Here is a 19,450-nt window from a genome sequence, read left to right on the forward strand (position 1 = left end):
GTGAAATGATATACATTTGTGATGGTACCGTGCATTCTTAGGTGTGCCCTGTGTAGATAGTATCCTCTGTGACTCTGGTTGTCGTCAAAAATAGTGGAGAACAGAGGATCGTAGTCCTAGGTAATAACCAGATCGCCTTTATGTGCAGGTGTCTGAAGCTCCGGTGGCTAGCCGGACTGATGGGGTTGCCGAACTAAAGCGGCGACTGGATGCGGCGGATGCCGATATCGAGCTTGTTAACAAGTGGCTTGACGAGGCACAGGGTAGGTGATGTTTATAGTGAATGTCACATAGTAAGAGCAGCGTGATGTAGTATCTTTAATATGTTGTGACTGCGGATGGAGCTGCCACCGTGGAGGCCCTGCGGGCGGAGCTTGCCCGAGCCCAGGAGCAAGCAAGGAGTGGTAATGCGGCCGTTTTGAAGGCGGCCGAAGAGTTGAGAGCCGAGAAGGCTGCACATAGCGAGAGCAAAGAGAAAATGGCCAAAATGGTTGTGAAGTTAAAAGACACTGCCGACCGCTGCCCGTTTCTTGAAGAAGAAAGCCGGGCGAAAGCTACGGACCTCGAAAAGGCCACAATGGCGACCAAAGACACCCGCTCTGCAATGAGAGCAAAGAAGGAGGAACTGCGTGAAGCCGGGGATATTGTGGCTGGGAAGCCCTTTATGCTGCGGAGGAAGTTCGGCGATCCGCGGTATGCCCCTCTGGATCGGCTGTGGAGTTCGGCTGACGCATATCTGGACTTAGCGGCGAGCGCTGTCGATGCGGCCGAATACTTCCGAGATTAGACAGATCGTGAAGTGGACAAGCTGTTTTGGTCGCAATTTAATGTTCCAGAGCGTCCGCTTCCATTGACTGATCAGCTTGCCGAATGGGCCGAACTCAGTAGATTGTCTGGACCCGCCATGAGGTCTGTCGTGGATCATCTGTGACTGGAAAGGCCAAAGCCGAACAGCTATTTTTAGCTTGGTGCAGCAGTTCCTTGGTGCGGTGCCACGCATTAATGCGATGAAGAGCTCGGCGTGCATAGAAGGCTCGCGGATGGCCCTTGCCCGTGTCAAAACATACTGGGCGGAGATGGATGCCACCACTGTCGCGGCGCAGGGTTCGGCCATAGGCCGAGTGGCTGCGAGCACTATTTTGAAGAAGTTCTTGAGGGCGCTCGTTCGATAGAGGCCCAGTGCTCGAAGAATGTTATGTTCGAGTGAGATGTATTCCCATTGTACAAACAACATTTCATTGAATTTATCAAGGCTGTATTTATACTTTTGCCCGAAAGTATTGTGATGCCTCCTGTGCGGCCGTTTATGTATACATGTATATAACCTGAAAGATTGCAGTCGTTGGCTTCAGCCCCCACGCATATAGTGCGGAGGTGTTCGCAGAAGACGCGTATTCACACGTAATCCAACGTCTTGGTCCTATTAAGGAGGTGATAGCGTAGTGAACTAGGCAACCAGACTATGATGCTTTAACTCTTTCACTTAGCCATAGGAGTTTGACAGTGGGGCTACTATATAGCCCCTGGTGGCTCCGCACTCATCCGGATTCGGGGTGCGTACATGCCTGGCCGGGAAACGGCCCTTCGTTAAAACGGAGGAATCCTGAAGATTCCAATAAGTCATCAAGTGGTTGACCAGTCTCACGCTATATCATAACAGTCAGTTTTCGGCTTTCTCTACTAAGGTGCTCGTCCGGATGAACCAGGGCACAATCGCAGTAGTTCTCCTGGTGCCGCCTTAGCCGATAGAGCGGAAGATAAGGCAGCAAAACACAGGAGCCGGGCAAACCCAACATTTGACCAAAGACATGATTCGGAGCTGATGAATATAAGGCCAAACTCGCGACGCCGAACACTCCCTAAGGTATTCGGTCTTTATGGTGTAAACCGGGTCTAAACAGTACCCTTTGTAATAAGCCCCTGGTGTCCAGGTACGTGCATTATTCTGGCGTGGCCACATGCCAAGACGTCTGCATCCTTCTCGGTTGTACTGAGAATCCGAGAGATGTAAATCAACAAGAGACAGAAAAAAAGGTTTACGCAGGGTCTTAATCTACAAAGAATCCTTGGAATGGGTCCCTGCTGCACGTCTGCGCATGTGTCTCCATTGTGCCGTATCCTGGACGGGTGTAGCATGATGGTCATCTGAAAAAGAGAGGAACTTAATTGAAAAGTTGCCGTGCAAAAGTTAAGTTATACTAAATAAACAACATATAGTTGAAAATGAGTAAAGGTGAGCCTTATTGCCACTTTTGCGCGCGCGTTGAGCCTCTTGTCTTGTAATAGGGGTATAGCCATCAAACCTGTATTAATTACATATAGTTGAGTCAGACTCGTCTAGCCGTGTCCGTGGTCTTAACGACCTGTCAAATGCTTGAGTTGGTGAGGCCGTTTAGTGTGCGGCGGCCAAGGCGGCCGCACCGTCTTCGGCGCGCAAGGAGCGCTCAATATTTCCATTTACAGTAATGATGCCGCGTGGACCGGGCATCTTGAGCTTGAGGGAAGTGTAATGCGGTATTGCGTTAAAGCGAGCGAAAGCTTCGCGTCCGAGTAGTGCTTGATAGCCACTTTGGAACGGAGCAATGTGGAAAGTTAAATTTTCGCTGCGGAAGTTATCGGGGAAGCCGAATATAACCTCTAGTAGCAGGGAGCCCCTGCAGTGAGCCTCCGGGCCTGGCGTTACTCCTTTAAAGGTAGCATTACTGCGGCAAATTTTTGTTGGGTCTATCCCCATTTTGCGGACTGTGTCCTGATATATCAAATTTAAACTGCTGCCGCCATCCATCAGGACTTGGGTGAAGTGGTCTCCGTCAATTATTGGATCTAATACCAAGGCAGCCCATCCTGCACGCCGGATACTTGCCGAGTAATCCCGATGGTCTAAGGTGATCGGTTGGGACGACCAGTGGCAGAGCTCTGCGGTGATAGGCCCTGGGGCATGTTCCTCTAAAGGTGCAGCTTCGTTTCACCCTTTTATCATGTGTAACACGTTGACTCTTTTGACTTCTGGTGGGAATTTCTTCTGTTCCCCTGTGCTTTGCTTGCGAGGCTCGTCCTCGTCTTCACTTGGTGTATCCTACCCCTTGTGTTCGGCGTTGAGCTTGCTGGACTGTTTGAAGACCCAACATTCTTTATGGGTATGATTTGAAGGTTTATCCGGGGTGCTATGGATCTGACATATTTGGTCCAGAATTTTGTTTAGGCTGGACAATTCGTCTATGTTGCCTTTGGAGGGCAGCTTCTGCTGCCCTGGCCGAGAGCTTCTAAATCTGGTGTTTATAGCCGTGCTCTTTGGGTTGTCTTCTTTATTCCGGCGCTTATTCTTGCTGCATCGTGATTTCCTGTTTCCATCCCTGACTTCGGATGTACTTGGGTCGCTGGTGCTGCATCGGGCTAACCAGCTGTCCTCGCCTGCGCAAAAACGGGTCATGAGGCTTGTTAATGCTGCCATTGTTCTCGGCTTTTCTTGACCGAGGTGTCTGGCAAGCCATTCGTCTCGAACGCTATGCTTGAAGGCTGCTAAGGCTTCGGCGTCCGGACAGTCAACTATTTGGTTCTTTTTAGTGAGGAACATGTTCCAAAGTTTTCGGGCTGACTCACCGGGCTGTTGAGTTATATGACTTAAATCGTCTGCATCCGGTGGTCGGACATATGTCCCTTGAAAATTTGCCCGAAAGGCGTCTTCGAGCTCTTCCCAGCTTCTGATGGAATTTTCGGGGATGCTTTTAAGCCAGTGCCGAGCTGGCCCTTTGAGCTTGAGGGGTAAGTACTTGATGGCGTGGAGATCGTCTCCTCGAGCCATATGGATGTGGAGGATGTAGTCCTCAATCCAGACCCCAGGGTCTGTTGTTCCGCCGTACGCCTCTATGTTTACGGGTTTGAATCCCTCTGGAAATTCATGGTCCAGTACCTCGTCGGTTAAACATAGAGGGTGTGCGGCACCCCTGTATTTGGGCGTACCGTGGTGTTCAGATGTTTGTTGTGTTGCATTGTATGTTGGAGCGTGCCTGCGTGGTCCATAGATGGATCTGGTTGCGCCGTCCTTTTGATGCGAGCCCTTACGCGGATCGCGTACTGGTTTATGTACGACGTCGTTTGCCGCTTTATGTTGGCTATGAGGTCGTCTATCCGACCGGATGGCCGTTTCAGTTTTTAATTGTGGAGGATCTGAGGCCTCCTCATCAAATTCAGGTAGCAACTTTCGCTTCGGATAGCTCTTGGTGTGGCGATTACTATCGTACTTCGCTGCAGTGTTGAGTACTTCACTCCATTTGATTTTGAGTGTGTCTTGTGCAGCCTTGAGCCTTTGCTTCTATTTTTTCAGACTCCTCGCCCTGGAAACAAGCCTTTGGTGGGCATTATGTTGCTCCTGGCGCCTGTCCGGTGTGATGTCGTCCGGACTGTTATCTTCGACGGAGTCAGGTTGTTCGGTTTGATTCCCCGTGTTGCCCTGGGCGGGCGATGGTGCACCCTGCTCTATTGCTGGGTCTAGATGATTGTTATTTTTGCCGAGGCGGGATTTGGAGCGGCGTTTACGCCGCCGCGTTGACTGCTTTTCGAGGGAACAACCCTTTGTTGCGTCCTTCCGTTCCTCGCCGTTGTTTTCTTTGGGTGTGTCCACCATGTATACGTCGTGTGACGAAGTGGGTGTCCAGTGCCCTGTGGGCAGTGGTTCCTCTTCGTCTCCCGCATCATCGTCCATACCGTCGATGTCTTCGGAGTCGAAGTTGAGCATGTCGGTTAAGTCATCGACAGTGGCTACTAAGTGGGTGATGGGTGGGCAACGAATTTCTTTGTCATCCGCATCCCAATCCTGTCGGACGTAGTTCGGCCAGGACTCTCCTGACAAGGAGAGAGACCTTAATGAGTTCAGTATGCCGCCAAAGGGCGAGTGTTGAAAAATATCCACGGAGGTAAACTCCATGATCGGCGCCCAATCAGATTCGACAGGAACGGGCGCAGGCGGTTCGGAGTCCGTGGCCGGAAAAGGATCTGGCAGTTTAGCAACACAGCTTTCGTGAAGGGTAAGGTCGATATTCGGCTTGATCGCCGCAGAAGATACGGCCTCCGTGGCGGGGTCTATCCACCCGTCCATGGATGGTGCAACTGGCTCCGAATTGAGGGTTAGAGCGGCGACCGGTGCAATTTCTCGAACACTGTCCGATGGTAGAGCTAAATCGTACTCATCGTGACCGCATGGTGCACAAGGCAGGGGCTTGAATCCGTTGAAGATCAAGTCTCCGCGGATATCGGCCGTGTAGTTTAAGCTTCCAAACCTGACCTGGTGGCCAGGGGAGTAACTTTCGATCTGCTCCAGATGGCCAAGAGAGTTGGCCCGCAGTGCGAAGCCGCCGAACACAAGGATCTGTCCAGGGTGAAAGTCTCGCCCTGGACTACATCGCTATCGATGATCGTAGGAGCCATCAAGCCTAACGGCGATGACACAGAGGAACTCTCAATGAAAGCACCAATGTCGGTGTCAAAACCGGCGGATCTCGGGTAGGGGGTCCCGAACTGTGCGTCTAAGGCAGATGGTAACAGGAGGCAGGGGACACGATGTTTTACCCAGGTTCGGGCCCTCTTGATGGAGGTAAAACCTTACATCCTGCTTGATTTATTCTTGATGATATGGGTAGTACAAGAGTTGATCTACCACGAGATCGGAGAGGCTAAACCCTATAAGCTAGCCTATGGTATGATTGTATGTTATCCTACGGACTAAAACCCTCCGGTTTATATAGACACCGAAGGGGGCTAGGGTTACACAAGGTCGGTTACAAAGGAGGAAATATACATATCCGTATTGCCTAGCTTGCCTTCCACGCCAAGTAGAGTCCTATCCGGACATGGGACGAAGTCTTCAATCTTGTATCTTCATAGTCCAACAGTCCGTCCAAAGGATATAGTCCGGCTGTCCGGAGACCCTCTAATCCAGGACTCCCTCATATGTTTTTTGTAGCTGCCCTGCGAAACCAAGCCAAGAAAGGGTTGGAGGTAAATATAGTCCTTCCAGCTGCAGCACCTCCTTCTCAGTTGCAGCATGGATTTCTAGATGAACAAGATGGCTCATTCCATTGACAGCATTGCTCAAGTCTACTGAGTGTTTACTCCAAACGTTGCACACATCAAATGTTCTTAGCTCTATCAAAGCTCCAACATCATGCAGAAACTCTGGAGTCGCGACAATGGACTGAAGAGCCCGCAATCCTGCCAAGCGTTGTATACCAAGGGGCGTCTTGACCCCACGTATACTTCCAAGTTCTGATCTGCTGGTAGGAAATGCGTACAGGTATCTCAATTTTTTAAGTTCTACAACACGGTTTGGCAAATACGTCAGCTTAGAATGTGCAGCATCCAAGACTTCCAAATTTCGTAACCTCCCCACTATTTCTTGCAGGATTTCAAGATCGGTATATCTAAGGCCCAGATAACGCAGATTAAACAAGTCAAATACCTCATTAAGCAGAATTTTGACACGAGTACCTTGCAGATCCAACATTGACAACAGATTTGAAGACATTAGGATAGGTTTCAACAAATCAATATCGATATACCTCTCAAATACATGGAGAGCACGGAGCTGTGTTGCACCAGATCTGCTCAGTTTTTCAAGATTTCTCCCCTGGACCAATATTTGACGTGCACCCTCTATAGAGAATGTCCCAGTAGAAGAGCCATCATAAACCTTACCAAAGCATTCCTCCTTGGCTTTGTTGAGGGCAAGAAGGCGTATGACATCATGCATCCGACAGTGTTTCAGCCATCCAGAATAATTCCTTTTTTCTACCTGTAGTAGGCTTCGGTTCACAAGCTCAGCCAAGTATCCTTCTGCCACTTCCTCCAATGTTCTGTTTCCTTCCTTTTCCCTAATAAATCCCGCGGCAATCCACTACCTCATTGTCTTCCTCTGTAATACATAATATTCTGGGGATAGTGCACAATGTAAGAAACAATGCTTCAAATCATAGGGAAGGTCCTCCAAACTAACCTTCAGAATCATATGAGCATCAGGGATCACATCTTTCATCAACTGTGAACCCATATACACACTCAGGAGTTGGGGCTTTGCAGGAGAGTAGGCGTCCAATGCATGCAATAGCAATAGGCAAGCCTTGACACTTTGTTAGGAACTTACAAGCAGTTAAAATCATATAACTTCGATTGTAGTTGCAAACTTACAATATGTAATTATGGCTGATGTAACTCATGTAACTGAACATTAGTCTCCGATTTGGCTAGCGTACCATCTTAATATACTGCATTTTAGTGTTATTAGTATTATCTCAAATATATGGTAGATAATCTACCTACAATATTGATACTTTACCTCTCCAACTCCTAAATAAGTTTTGTTGATTATGTTGTCAATCTTGTGTGCCTTCTTCTCACTCCAATTCTGGATTAGTGGCCTTAATCTTAACCTTGATACATTCGAGATTTTGGATTTCAATTGGTACACCATGAACTTCTCATAGTACCACGTCTGTTTGACAACAAAAGCGGTTTAACAACTTTTCCATAATGTATGGATCGTAACTGATCCACCAATTATAAATTTGTTGATGCTAGACATAATATGTTAAAGCGTGAGCTGTCCAAGATTTGTGGCCTTTATTGTTTAAACGTTTCTAACAATCCCAAGGTATTTGTTATCGACATATTGCTATGTTAGGTACTTGCCTATTGTATGGAAGACAAATGGTCTGACAAAAATTAAGAGTGGTGTCATCCTTCATCTTGTCTAGCAATCCTTTCAAATTTATTTTTGTGTCATTGAGATCTTTCAGTTCCTTCCACAACTCCATAGTATAACTCAAATTTGAAGGGACGTGCTACCTCCCCATGCTGGGCAGGCATGTTATATGCTCTACATCTTGTACTCCTTTCATCTATATAGAGCCTAATGCGTTTTTCAAGACCACCTTTTACTATTGATAAGATTAATAGTACATGAGATGCATAATATGAAAATTATATCATTGGAAGCTCCTTTCCCATACGAATTTGACGGTATGCTTTGTGTAACTTGCATGTCATATATTATTGCTCTAAAATTTGGTCAGAGTTAGTCTCGAAAAACGCATTAGGCCCTATATAGATGGAAGGAGGGAGTAGAGTGATCCTACAGGGTCTCCCACTAATGATAAAGGCACCATGCTCTAGATCATATGAATAAGTGATGGCCTGACACAGTAGATGTCTCATTTTCATGTTAGGTGTCTTGAGAAGTTCACCCAGTCCTATCAAGATGATGTACATCTGTTGTTGCATATTTAATTCGTTTATGAACTTCTCATATTGCAGTAAAGAAGCAACCTGAGTTCCCTGAATGTGCAAATATTGTTATTATATTCGGTTGGGTATATGTTTAACCACTGATAGAAACAACTACACTAATCTATACCAATATAGAAACATCCAAAGAGGCATCCCGATCCATTGGTTTAGATCATCCTAATTGTGAGCACCTGAACATGTGTATCGCTCAATAAAAAAGGCAATAGTAATCCAATAAAATTAATGCACTGATTTACTTCTCATCATTATTATCAAGGAAAAATGATTATGATATACGATAATTTTTTTACCAGAAACCTTTAGGGAAACTCCATACGCATGTCATATTCATTTATAAAAGATCAGGGTAGTCTGTTACAATTGCAAATAAGAGAGTTGCACAATGTAAGAAACAATGCTTCAAATCATATGGAAGGTCCTCCAAACTAACCTTCAGAATCATATGAGCATCAGGGATCACATCTTTTATCAACTGTGAATCCAAACCCATATACACACTCTCCCATTCGGCAAGAGTTGGGGCTTTGTAGGAGAGTAGGCGTCCAATGCATGCAATAGCAATAGGCAAGCCTTGACACTTTCTTATGAAGTTCCAAGCCAATTCTTGCAATTCCAACGGGCACTCATTGACATTATCATTCCAAATGGCCCCTTTGCAAAACAACACCCAGGAGTGATGTGGTTGTAACCGTTCCAAGTGAATTGCAGACTCCCTAGTTGCCAACAGTGACACATCATGGTTCCTTGATGTGATAACAAATCGTCCGGTACAGTTAGATGTTGGGAAGACATTTCTTATCTCCCACCAAACACGTGCAGCCCAAACATCATCTAGGACCAAGATGTACTTTTAACCTTGAAGGTAGTTGTGGATGGACTCTGCTAGGCCTCTCATCTCAATTTTAGCAACGTCGACTGCAATGCCGAACTCGGCCACAATCTTCTTCAGCAGGTCCTCAATACGGTAACTCTCCGACACGGTTACCCAGGCCGTGGCATCAAAATCCAATTTCACGACACTGTACACATGAGCAACCAGAGTGGTTTTACCAACGCCAGGCATCCCCCACACTGTGATGATTTTGCTGCTGCACTGCTCCAGACCATCACCACCGCTGGTCAGCCACCGTATCAATATCTCCTTGTTTTCATTGATCCCCACAAGGTCCTCATCCCTGGTGAAGTGCAGAGCTTGACCTTTACTCATCAATCTGGCAGCAGAAGCAGGTCTGCTGATGATGGTGTAATCCTTCTTCCTCCGCTTGGCATCCTGAAGCTTGGTTTCGATTTCTTGGAGCATGGCCGTGAGGCAGTGCCAGGTCTTGATATCATTGAGCCTCTTCTTCATCTGGACAGCAAACCCTCCGTGCTTGCAGTCCTCCAGCTTGTAGGTGAACTCATCGACGACGTCCTCGACCTGGAAGGCAAGGCCCCTGTTAAATTGTGATCCAAATTCTAGTACCGTATTGGACTAGACATAGTACATACGGTGTGGGCCTTTTGCATTGATACCGACGCGTACGAGTACAACTCGTTTACTTGTCCTACAAGGACTCCTATGTGTTGCCCCTCATATATACCTCATGTAGTCGCACCTCAGACGGCCTGTCGTCTCGTGCTTGTAATACTCCTCCTCATAGTGATTGCGCCTTCATGCGTCCTTTGTTTTCTCCCGCAAGGGTTTCCACATAAAAATCAGTGTCTCTCGTGTCTTGTTTATTCTCGTTATTATCTAAAAAGTGGTATCAGAGCTAAGGTTTCAGATACGAGATTTGAGACGAGAGAATTAGGGTTACGGCGTCCTGTGTGCCGCCGCCGACGCGACCCGGCGAACCGAATCCAAATCGATAAAGGAAGCCGAGTTCGACTAGATTTCCACAAGTTGCCGCTGCTGCGTATATACGCTTGGAGCCCCGAGTACGCAGCATCCACATCAGCTGGCCATTCCATCAAGTTCCGCTGCTCCACGTACAGCGTCGCCGAGTAGTAGCTGCTGCTGTTTCGTTCAAGTCCCGAGGCTGCTGATGTTGCTTCGCATCACGTCAAGCATTGATCGGCTCGTACTACTTCAACTAGTACTAGTAATTGATTCGCACGTCATCAACCGAAGCAAAAGCTAGTAGTACTACTGCTCGCCGGCCAGAAGCAAAGCAGTAGTTTAATTCACATCTGATCCACTACGTGATTTGACTACTAGTACTATTCGTCACGTCAAGCTACAGATCAAGCTTTTGGTCTTCGATTACCCGAGCTACCGGGTGCTACTGTTCCTAGTTTTTGCTCCGCGTAATTTAAATTCTGTCAAGAATTTTTCTATCGACTTGTACTACTTTGTGCACACAGATTTATCTACTCATGGCATCCATGAAGTACGATTTTCCGCTGCTGGATCATGACACAAGGTTTACCCTATGGCAAGTCAACATGCGGGTGTTATTGGAACATGCCGACTATGATGTAGCACTGGATAGTTCTGGGAAGAACCAAATTGAGGACTGGACTGCTGAGGAGAAAAGAATTGATTGTAAGGCTTTGTCACAAATTCAACTCCATTTGCATAATAATATTTTGCAGGAAGTTTTGAGGGAGAAAACTGCCGCCGCTCTATGGTTAAAGCTGGAAGGTATTTGCATGACTAAAGATCTCACCAGCAAGATGCATCTGAAGCAAAAATTATTCCTGCACAGGTTACCCGAGGAAGGTAATGTTTTGAATCATATTTCAGAATTTAAAGAGATCATATCTGATCTAGCTGCAATGGAGGTTAAGTATGAAGAGGAAGATACTGTTCTAATGTTACTTTGTTCACTGCCAAGTTCTTATATCAATTTTCGAGACACCATATTATACAGTTGTGATACTCTCACACTTAATGAAGTTTATGAAGCTTTGAACTCTAACGAGAAGATGAAATTAATGGTGCCTCATGATGGTTCGAGTTCATCCCAAGCCGAGGGATTATCTGTTCGTGGCAGGACAAAGGAAAAGAACTCCAATAATGGAAACAGAGGCAAAAGTAAGAACGGCTACAGGGGCCGGTCGCAATCCAGAGACAAGAAGTATTGCAGGTATTGTAAGAGAGACAGGGATGACATCTCAGAGTGTTTTAAGTTGCAGAACAAGGAAAAGAGAAAAGGTAACAAACAAGGTGAAAATTCTGCTAACTTTGCTCATGATGATAGTTCCGATCATGCTCTTGTCGTTATTGCTGGATGTGCTGAGACCAATGATGAGTGGGTACTTGATACTGCATGCACTTTTCATATGTGTCCACATAGAGATTGGTTTATTACTTTTGATTCCACTACTTCTGCTGGTTCCGTTTTGGGTTTTGATAATTCACCATGCAAGATTGAAGGCATAGGTTCTATTCGAATCAAGATGTTTGATGGCATGATCAGAACTTTGACAGATGTTCGGTATATTCCGAAGATGAAGAGAAATCTTATTTCTATGAGTGCCCTTGATGCAAAGGGATACAAGTATTCAGGTGGAGATAGTGTTTTGAAAGTCACCAAAGGTTCCCTTATTGTGATGAAAGGTGATTTGAGTTCGACCAATGGTCTTTATTACCTTCGAGGTTCGACCGTTTCAGGTAACGCTACTCCAGTTGTTTCAAAGAATTCTGATTGTGATGCTGCTAACCTTTGGCATATGCGTCTTGGACATATGAGTGAACTTGGTTTAGCAGAGTTAAATAAGAGAGGTCTTCTTGTTGGATATGAACCTGGTAAATTGAAATTTTGTGAGCATTGTATCTTCGGCAAACACAAGAGGGTGAAGTTCAACACTTCGACTCATACAACTAAAGGTATTCTTGATTATGTGCATTCTGAGTTATGGGGACCATCTCGCAAGAAGTCACTACACTACTAGGAAAAGGGCTATAGATGATATGGACACTAATGGCGCACCAGACATGTGGTGCGCCACTGCTATATAGCAATGGCGCACCAGATATGGGTGCGCCATTAGTGGCCATATTACTAATGGCGCACTTAGTGTGTGGTGCGCCATTAGTAGTTTTGTCCTGGCCCCACACCCCTCCCCAGACTTACCAATGGCGCACCAGGGGGAAAGTGCGCCATTACTAGTTTTAACTAGTAATGGCGCACCAGTAAGAGATGCGCCATTGCTATCTATACGTATGGCACACCCCCTACCGGTGCGCCATTGCTATCACCCCTTATCCCCTCCCTCTAGTCACGTTCTCTCCCCTCCCCTTCCTCCTGACACAGCCACCCGCCTCTCCTCCGGCTCTGACCCAACGCCGCCGTCGATCTCCTCTTCCGCATCACCTCTCCGGCGGCCTCCTCTCCCCATCCACGCCGTGCCGGCGACCTCCCTATCCTCTCCTCTGTCTGCCTGGTCGGGCCGAGACCCTAGCCCGATGCCATGGCGACCATGGCAGCAGGAGGAGCCCGGTCATGGCGGCCTCCTCTCCCTGCAGCGCTGCCGCACCTCACCTTCTCTTCTCTTCTCTCCTCTTCTCTCCCAGTAGAGGAGAGGAGGGGAGGGAAGGGAAGGCCTTCTCCGGCGAGCTTCCAGGGAGGTGAGGAGCGCCCAGATCCAGATCCACGGCGCATCGTCCCGTCATCGACCTGAGCCGCGACCATCCATCCAGGGCCGACAAAAGCCAGGACGGAGATGCCAGAAACCCTAGCCTAGCCTAGCCATGGAGGTACGACGCCTCAACCTCCGGGCGACAGACGACGGCTGCAGGCCATCTCCGGTGACGGATCTCCGACCCCGACCATGGTGCGTGTGGCTGCAGGCCATCTTCTTCATCTCCCCTCCCGTCCCCTCATTGGTTCCTTTTATGTGCAGGGCAGGCTGCTCCGGATGACCTGCTGCTGCTGCTGCAGGGGCACAATGCATGGCTGCTCCCTCCTCCTCTGCCTACTGCAAGTGGACATGGTGAGCACATCTTATCTAGCTTGCCAATTTGATTGATTGCAATTCTTCTTTCTGGTGGTGTTGATTGACATTGTGCAGTTCAGTTCAGTTTCAATCTGAATGCACCTCTCGGTCTCTTCCTCCTCTCTTGTGCTTTTGCATCTCCATGCCCAGATTCGGGCTTAATTAATTCCATTGCCTGCTGTTTATGGACGGATTGTTAGGTTAGATTGCTCACTATATCCATCTCATCATGTCTCCTGAATGAATAAATGAATGAATGAATGAGCACTTTAATTGATGCTTGCTGGTTGGATGGATGGATGGATGGATGTCGTACATGCCATCCTTTTGGGTTAATTTGTCCGTCAAATTGATCCATTGGCCCGCTTGGTTCAATTTATCTGATGCCACAAGTGGCGTCATTTTTATTCTGTATGGACTGCCATTATAATGTACGTACATGTTCACTGAACATTCAGTCTTTACTTGTGTGTAAGACCGGACTTTCTTCCGTTGTCAACGCAACTCGACGCATGACCAGTGCCTTGGTCGCGTGCTCCGGTGTGGTGCAGCCGAGCTGGGCCAACGACCATGCCGTGTACGAGGGCAAACTCCCCTCCTACAAGACGGCTCCTAACTCGGGTAAGCAGCAGCACCCCCATGGTCGTTTTAGTTTTCAGAGAGCCCTTTTTTGTGTGTCAGCTGATGATGCCTTCATTCTCTTGTCCATTGAGGATCCTCAACAGGCAAGAACAAGTTCCACCGCCGGTCTGAAACTCGTCCCAACTGGGCAAGGGATTCTCTCACTACCTTCTGATTAAGTGAGTAGTCAACATCTTCAGGGCCCTTTACTCTGCTTTCTTTCTACTTCAAGCAAGGAGATGATTTATATGCATCTAAACAAGTAGTTGTCGCTGCACTGCTATAACAATCAATGTACATGCATAGCTCTAAGCTCTAGCCTAGTGCGCTACACTGCCTCTGTCTGGCCTGATGAGGTCTTGGTCTAGTATGATGCGTGTGTGGACAGTGTTGGTCACTTACTAGCTATGGTTCTTTTACTGCTGGACAGTGTTATTTCAATTTGTACCCCATCTAAGCCGCTCACTGTTTTCGTTACCTAATTGCTACTGGATGCAGAAAAATGTGTAAGCTTTATATGCCAAAAGGTTATGCATTTACTCATGAAGCATGTCTTGCAAATGGAAGATTTTGGTGTCCATGATTAGTGACGATCCTCAAGTAGGATGAATCTTTAGTTTTGATGTGTCTCAGATTTACTTTTGTTAAGTTGTGATGATATAGTGCTTAATCTGAGCATGTTCCACATAATGCAATGGACTGTTCCAAGGGCTGGGCGCTGCTGCAAGGCCCATCTTTATCTTTGCTCTTGCGCATGATGGATGGTCAAGGACTAGTTAAGTAGGTCATTTTGCGACCAAATGAATGGTCTTCCAGTTTGGTATCTCTAAATGATGATTACATATTAGCACGTTCTTCAGTTTGGGATATACATTTATGTGTAATAGTGAATTATGTCTTGGAAGGCATGTTACTTATTTCCTGTTGATTCATTGGACATCGCATGACAATCTCTAAGAAGGTTGTCCATTTACTGATCAATCATTTCTTGCACGATTTTGTTGTCGATGATTAGTGTTGAACCTCATATGTCCTCTGCAATTCATTTCCATTATAATCTTACTCATACAATATTCACACCATGTAATTCTGGAAAAGACAGTATTGACATGTTATAAAAAATGACAATATTGACATGTTATAAATAGTTTGTTTGTATTTCTGTTTATTTTGTTACATTTTGCAGGGATAAAGTGAAGAAAAAGAAGAAAAGATTACTAGAAGATTAGTTTTAGGATTTTCTTTTATTTCCTTGCAATTTTCCTTTTATTGGATACTTGTAAAGACATTGTAATATTCTTACAATAATAAAAAATATGATTCTATTTCATTTTTTGTTTTTAAATTATTTTCCTTATAGGTTGTTTTCTGTAAAATTGGATTTTTTTTTGTTTTCCAAATACATTACTAGTGGAGCATTTAAGCCCTTATTAGTGGCGCACCTTCCTTTATTACTAGTGGCGCACCTATAAGGTTATTGGTGGCGCACCTAGAGGGAATATCAGTGGAGCACCGAATGGTATACTAATGGCGCACTGCTAGGTGCGCCATTAGTATACCAGATACTAATGGCGCACCAGTGGTGCGCCATTAGTAAAAATTACTAATGGCGTGCTAGTAATGGCGCATCACTGATGCGCCATTAATGGCCATATTAGGTGCGCCATTAGTAGGGGTTTTTCTAGTAGTGCTAGGTGGTGCTAGTTACATGCTGACTATTATTGATGATTATTCGAGAAAAGTTTGGCCTTATTTCTTGAAGCATAAATATGAAGCATTCTTAACATTTAAGGAGTGGAAGATTATGATTGAGAGACAAACTGAAAAGAAGGTAAATATACTTCGCACTGATAATGGTATGGAATTCTATTCTAAGAAATTTAAGAATTATTGCAAGTCTGAAGGCATTGTCAGACATTACACCGTTCCTTATACTCCTCAACAAAACGGTGTTGCTGAGCGTATGAAGAGGACCATTATTTTCAGAGCCCGTTGCATGTTGTCCAATTCAGGTTTGCATATGCATTTTTGGGCTGAGGCCGCTTCCACTGCTTGTTATCTCATTAACCGTTCACCATCTATTGCTCTTAATAAGAAAACTCCAATTGAGGTATGGTCTAGTTCACCTGCTGATTATTCACAGTTGAGAGTTTTTGGTTGCACTGCTTATGCTCATGTTGATAATGGAAAATTGGAGCCTAGGGCTGTTAAGTGCATCTTTCTTGGTTATAAGTCTGGTGTTAAAGGTTTTAAATTATGGAATCCTGAAACCCAGAAGGTTGTTATTAGCAGAAATGTTATCTTTAATGAATCGGCTATGTTACATGATGTTTCATCTACTAATGTTCCTGTTGAGAGTGAACAACAGCCTCCTATTCAGCAGCCTACTGTTCAGGTGGAGCATGTTATTGATTCAGGTGATACATCTCGTAATGAAATTGTTGATGCACATGAACCCGTCGTTAATGATGATAATGTCACTCCCACTCCAAATCAGCCTATTGTTCCACCCAGTTGGAATCTTGCACGTGACAGAGTTAGGCGGGGTACTATAAAACCTGACAGGTTAATTGAAGAGTGCAATATTGTTTCTTTTGCTTTATCTGTTGCAGAAGAAATTGAAGGTAATGCTGAGCCTTCTTCATATTCTGAGGCTATTATTTATAGTGATAGTAATAAGTGGATGACCGCTATGCATGATGAGATGGAATCACTTGAAAAGAATGGCACTTGGGATTTAGTAAAATTGCCTAGAGAGAAGAAACCTATTCGTTGCAAGTGGGTTTTCAAGAGGAAAGAAGGTGTTTCTCCTAATGATGAGACAAGATATAAAGCAAGGTTAGTTGCTAAAGGTTACAGTCAGATTCCAGGTATTGACTATAACGAAGTCTTTTATCCTGTTGTGAAGCATAGCTCTATTCGCACTTTACTCAGTATTGTTGCCATGCATGATCTTGAGCTTGAACAATTGGATGTTAAAATTGCATTTTTATATGGAGAATTCGAAGAGGATATTTATATGGAACAACCTGAAGGTTTTGTTATTTCTGGAAAAGAAAAGCTTGTCTATAAGTTAAAGAAATCTCTTTATGGATTGAAGCAATCCCCGAGATATTGGTACAAGAGATTTGACACATTTATGCTCTCTCAAGGTTTCAAAAGGTCTAATTATGATAGTTGTGTTTATTTGAAAACTGTCAAAGGTTCAACTATTTATTTGCTCCTTTATGTTGATGATATGCTAATTGCTGCAAAGAGTATGTCAGATATTGATGAACTAAAGAAGCAATTGAGTAATGAATTTGAGATGAAGGATTTGGGTGCAACAAAGAAAATACTTGGCGTGGAAATATCCAGAGATAGACCATCTGGAAAAGTGTATCTCAGTCAGAAGGGTTATATTGATAAAGTTCTTCGTCGTTTTAATATGCATAATGCCAAGCCGGTGAGTACTCCGTTAGCTGCACACTTCAAATTATCATCAGTTTTATGTCCTAAGTCAGATGCAGATATTGAGTACATGTCTAGAGTTCCTTATTTGAGTGCAGTTGGTTCACTTATGTATGTCATGGTTTGTTCTCGTCCGGATTTATCATATGCATTGAGTGTTGTCAGTAGATACATGACTAATCCTAAAAAAGAGCATTGGAGAGCAGTTCAGTGGATTTTCGGATACCTGCGTGGTACTTCTAATGCTTATTTACAATTTGGGAAAAGTAGAGATGGACTTGTTGGTTTTGTTGATTCTGATTTTGCTGGTGATTTGAATAAGAAAAGATCACTCATAGGTTATGTTTTCACCATTGGTGGTTGTGCTCTGAGTTGGAGAGCAACTTTGCAGTCTATTGTGGCTTGTTTCACTACTGATGCCGAGTATATGGCTATTTCTAAGGCATGCAAAGAAGTTATTTGGTTGAGAGGTTTGTACACTGAGCTTTGTGGAGACTCATCTTGCCCTACTGTATTTAGTGACAGTCAAAGTGTTATATATCTTACAAAGAATCCAATGTATCATGAGAGGACAAAGCACATTGATATCAGATTTCATTATATTCGAGATGTTGTTGTTGAAGGCGATTTGAAGGTATGCAAGATAAGTACTCATGATAATCCAGCTGATATGATGACAAAGCCAGTTCCGACCAATAAGTTTGAGCTTTGCTCAGGCTTAGTTGGTATTTCTCACTAGTCCTATGGACTTTGACGCACAAGGTGTTTAAGCTGATTTGAATGGAGTTATTCACTTTCTTCGACTACTGGAGGGAATTTGGCTCAAGGTGGAGATTGTTAAATTGTGATCCAAATTCTAGTACCGTATTGGACTAGACGTAGTACATACGGTGTGGGCCTTTTGCGTTGGTATCGACGCGTACGAGTACAACTCGTTTACTTGTCCTACAATGACTCCTATGTGTTGCCCCTCATATATACCCCATGTAGTCGCACCTCAGACGGCATGTCGTCTCGGGCTTGTAATACTCCTCCTCATAGTGATTGCGCCTTCGTGCGTCCGTGGTTTTCTCCCGCAAGAGTTTCCACGTAAAAATCTATGTCTCTCGTGTCTCGTTTATTCTCGTTATTATCTAACAGCCCCTGATCTTGCCGATGAAGATGGCGGTGGTCTTGTCAGTATCCTTGAACCGCTCCGCCTCCTGTAGGTAGGCCTGCATGCTCTCCAGCTCTGCCTTGGACTCGCGGATCTTGCCGAAGAGGCTCCTGAGGGCGGTGGCTTCCTTGCCAAGCAGCGACCCGCCGAAGATCGCCGCCTCTTTGGCCAGCGCGGCCCCGAGTGTGACTACCAGCTGCCCGACAACAGCCTCTGCCATAGTTGTTGAGGCTTCGAGCTCAGATGTAGAGGATTTTTGCTACTGTATCGAAGAAGAGGACGAATGATTTGGTAAGGTTGGCTACAAAATGGGTGATCTAATATATTCTAAAGCAAATTCTGCCGAGAACTTTAGACGCAAGTGGAAGTAATATTGGACGATAACTTTGATGTTCTTAGCTAAAATTATATCTTTTGCTTAACCAGAAGCAGGCCCGACGCCCGCGTCGTCCTCCCCCTGGGGCGACTCGGGCGGCTAGAAACCTAGCCGCCGCCGCCGCAAATTTCCTCCTCCCCTTCCTCCGCCGCCGCCGGAAGACGCCGCCGGGCTAAGCCCAGGGGCCGACGGCGGTGGCGGGGGATCTCCTCTCTCGCGCGTCTCTGGGGTGGGGAGGACCCCAAGGCGTGTGGTGGCGCGACCGATCTGAGATCTGCAGCGCGGCGGATGGCGGCAGGCGGCGGGAGGCCGGCCCGTCCTCGGACGGCGACGGCTTGGCGCGGCGGAGGCCAGGGCTGCTGCGCTGCGGATGGCCCTTTGGGCGGCGGCGGCGGCTGCGTCAACGGCGGCCGGCTTGGCTGCGCGGCGTGCATGCTGCCTTCAGATCGGACAACGGCGGCGTGGAGAGCCTGGTGGTCTCGTCGGCGGCACCTCCGATCAGATCTGTTCTGACCAGTGCAGCCGGCGGCGGTGGTCATCTCTTTCGTCAGAGGTGGTCAGCCTGAGGCTGGGTGTTCGGATCTCGGGATCTGTCATCTGGCACCAGCTGCGAGTTGGGGTGACGTAGT

At 46.0% G+C, this 19,450-nt stretch overlaps 1 protein-coding gene across 1 annotated transcript; it reads right to left on the bottom strand.

Moving 5' to 3' along the window:
• Positions 1-8,311: 8,311 nt before the first annotated feature.
• On the bottom strand, positions 8,312-18,665 carry LOC123182326 (putative disease resistance RPP13-like protein 3). Its single transcript, XM_044595183.1, has 3 exons — positions 18,443-18,665; positions 10,202-10,316; positions 8,312-9,731 (listed from the first exon to the last, which is right to left on the bottom strand). Exons 1-3 carry the CDS (start codon positions 18,663-18,665, stop codon positions 9,149-9,151), a joined length of 921 nt encoding a protein of 306 aa, XP_044451118.1. The 3' UTR covers positions 8,312-9,148.
• Between the last annotated feature and the right edge of the window lie 785 nt (positions 18,666-19,450).

This window comes from Triticum aestivum, chromosome 1A, assembly GCF_018294505.1.
Source record: "Triticum aestivum cultivar Chinese Spring chromosome 1A, IWGSC CS RefSeq v2.1, whole genome shotgun sequence".
In the NCBI taxonomy this organism is placed as follows: Eukaryota; Viridiplantae; Streptophyta; class Magnoliopsida; order Poales; family Poaceae; genus Triticum; species Triticum aestivum.

What these genes read in the sequence shown, in the direction of transcription:
- LOC123182326 (XM_044595183.1), bottom strand. Translation starts at nt 18,665, where the DNA reads ATGGCAGAGGCTGTTGTCGGGCAGCTGGTAGTCACACTCGGGGCCGCG. An exon ending in GACCACCGCCATCTTCATCG is followed by an intron (nt 10,317 to 18,442) that starts GCAAGATCAGGG and finishes CAACATCAGCAG; the next exon opens with CCTCGGGACTTGAACGAAAC. An exon ending in GCGTACTCGGGGCTCCAAGC is followed by an intron (nt 9,732 to 10,201) that starts GTATATACGCAG and finishes ACAATTTAACAG; the next exon opens with GGGCCTTGCCTTCCAGGTCG.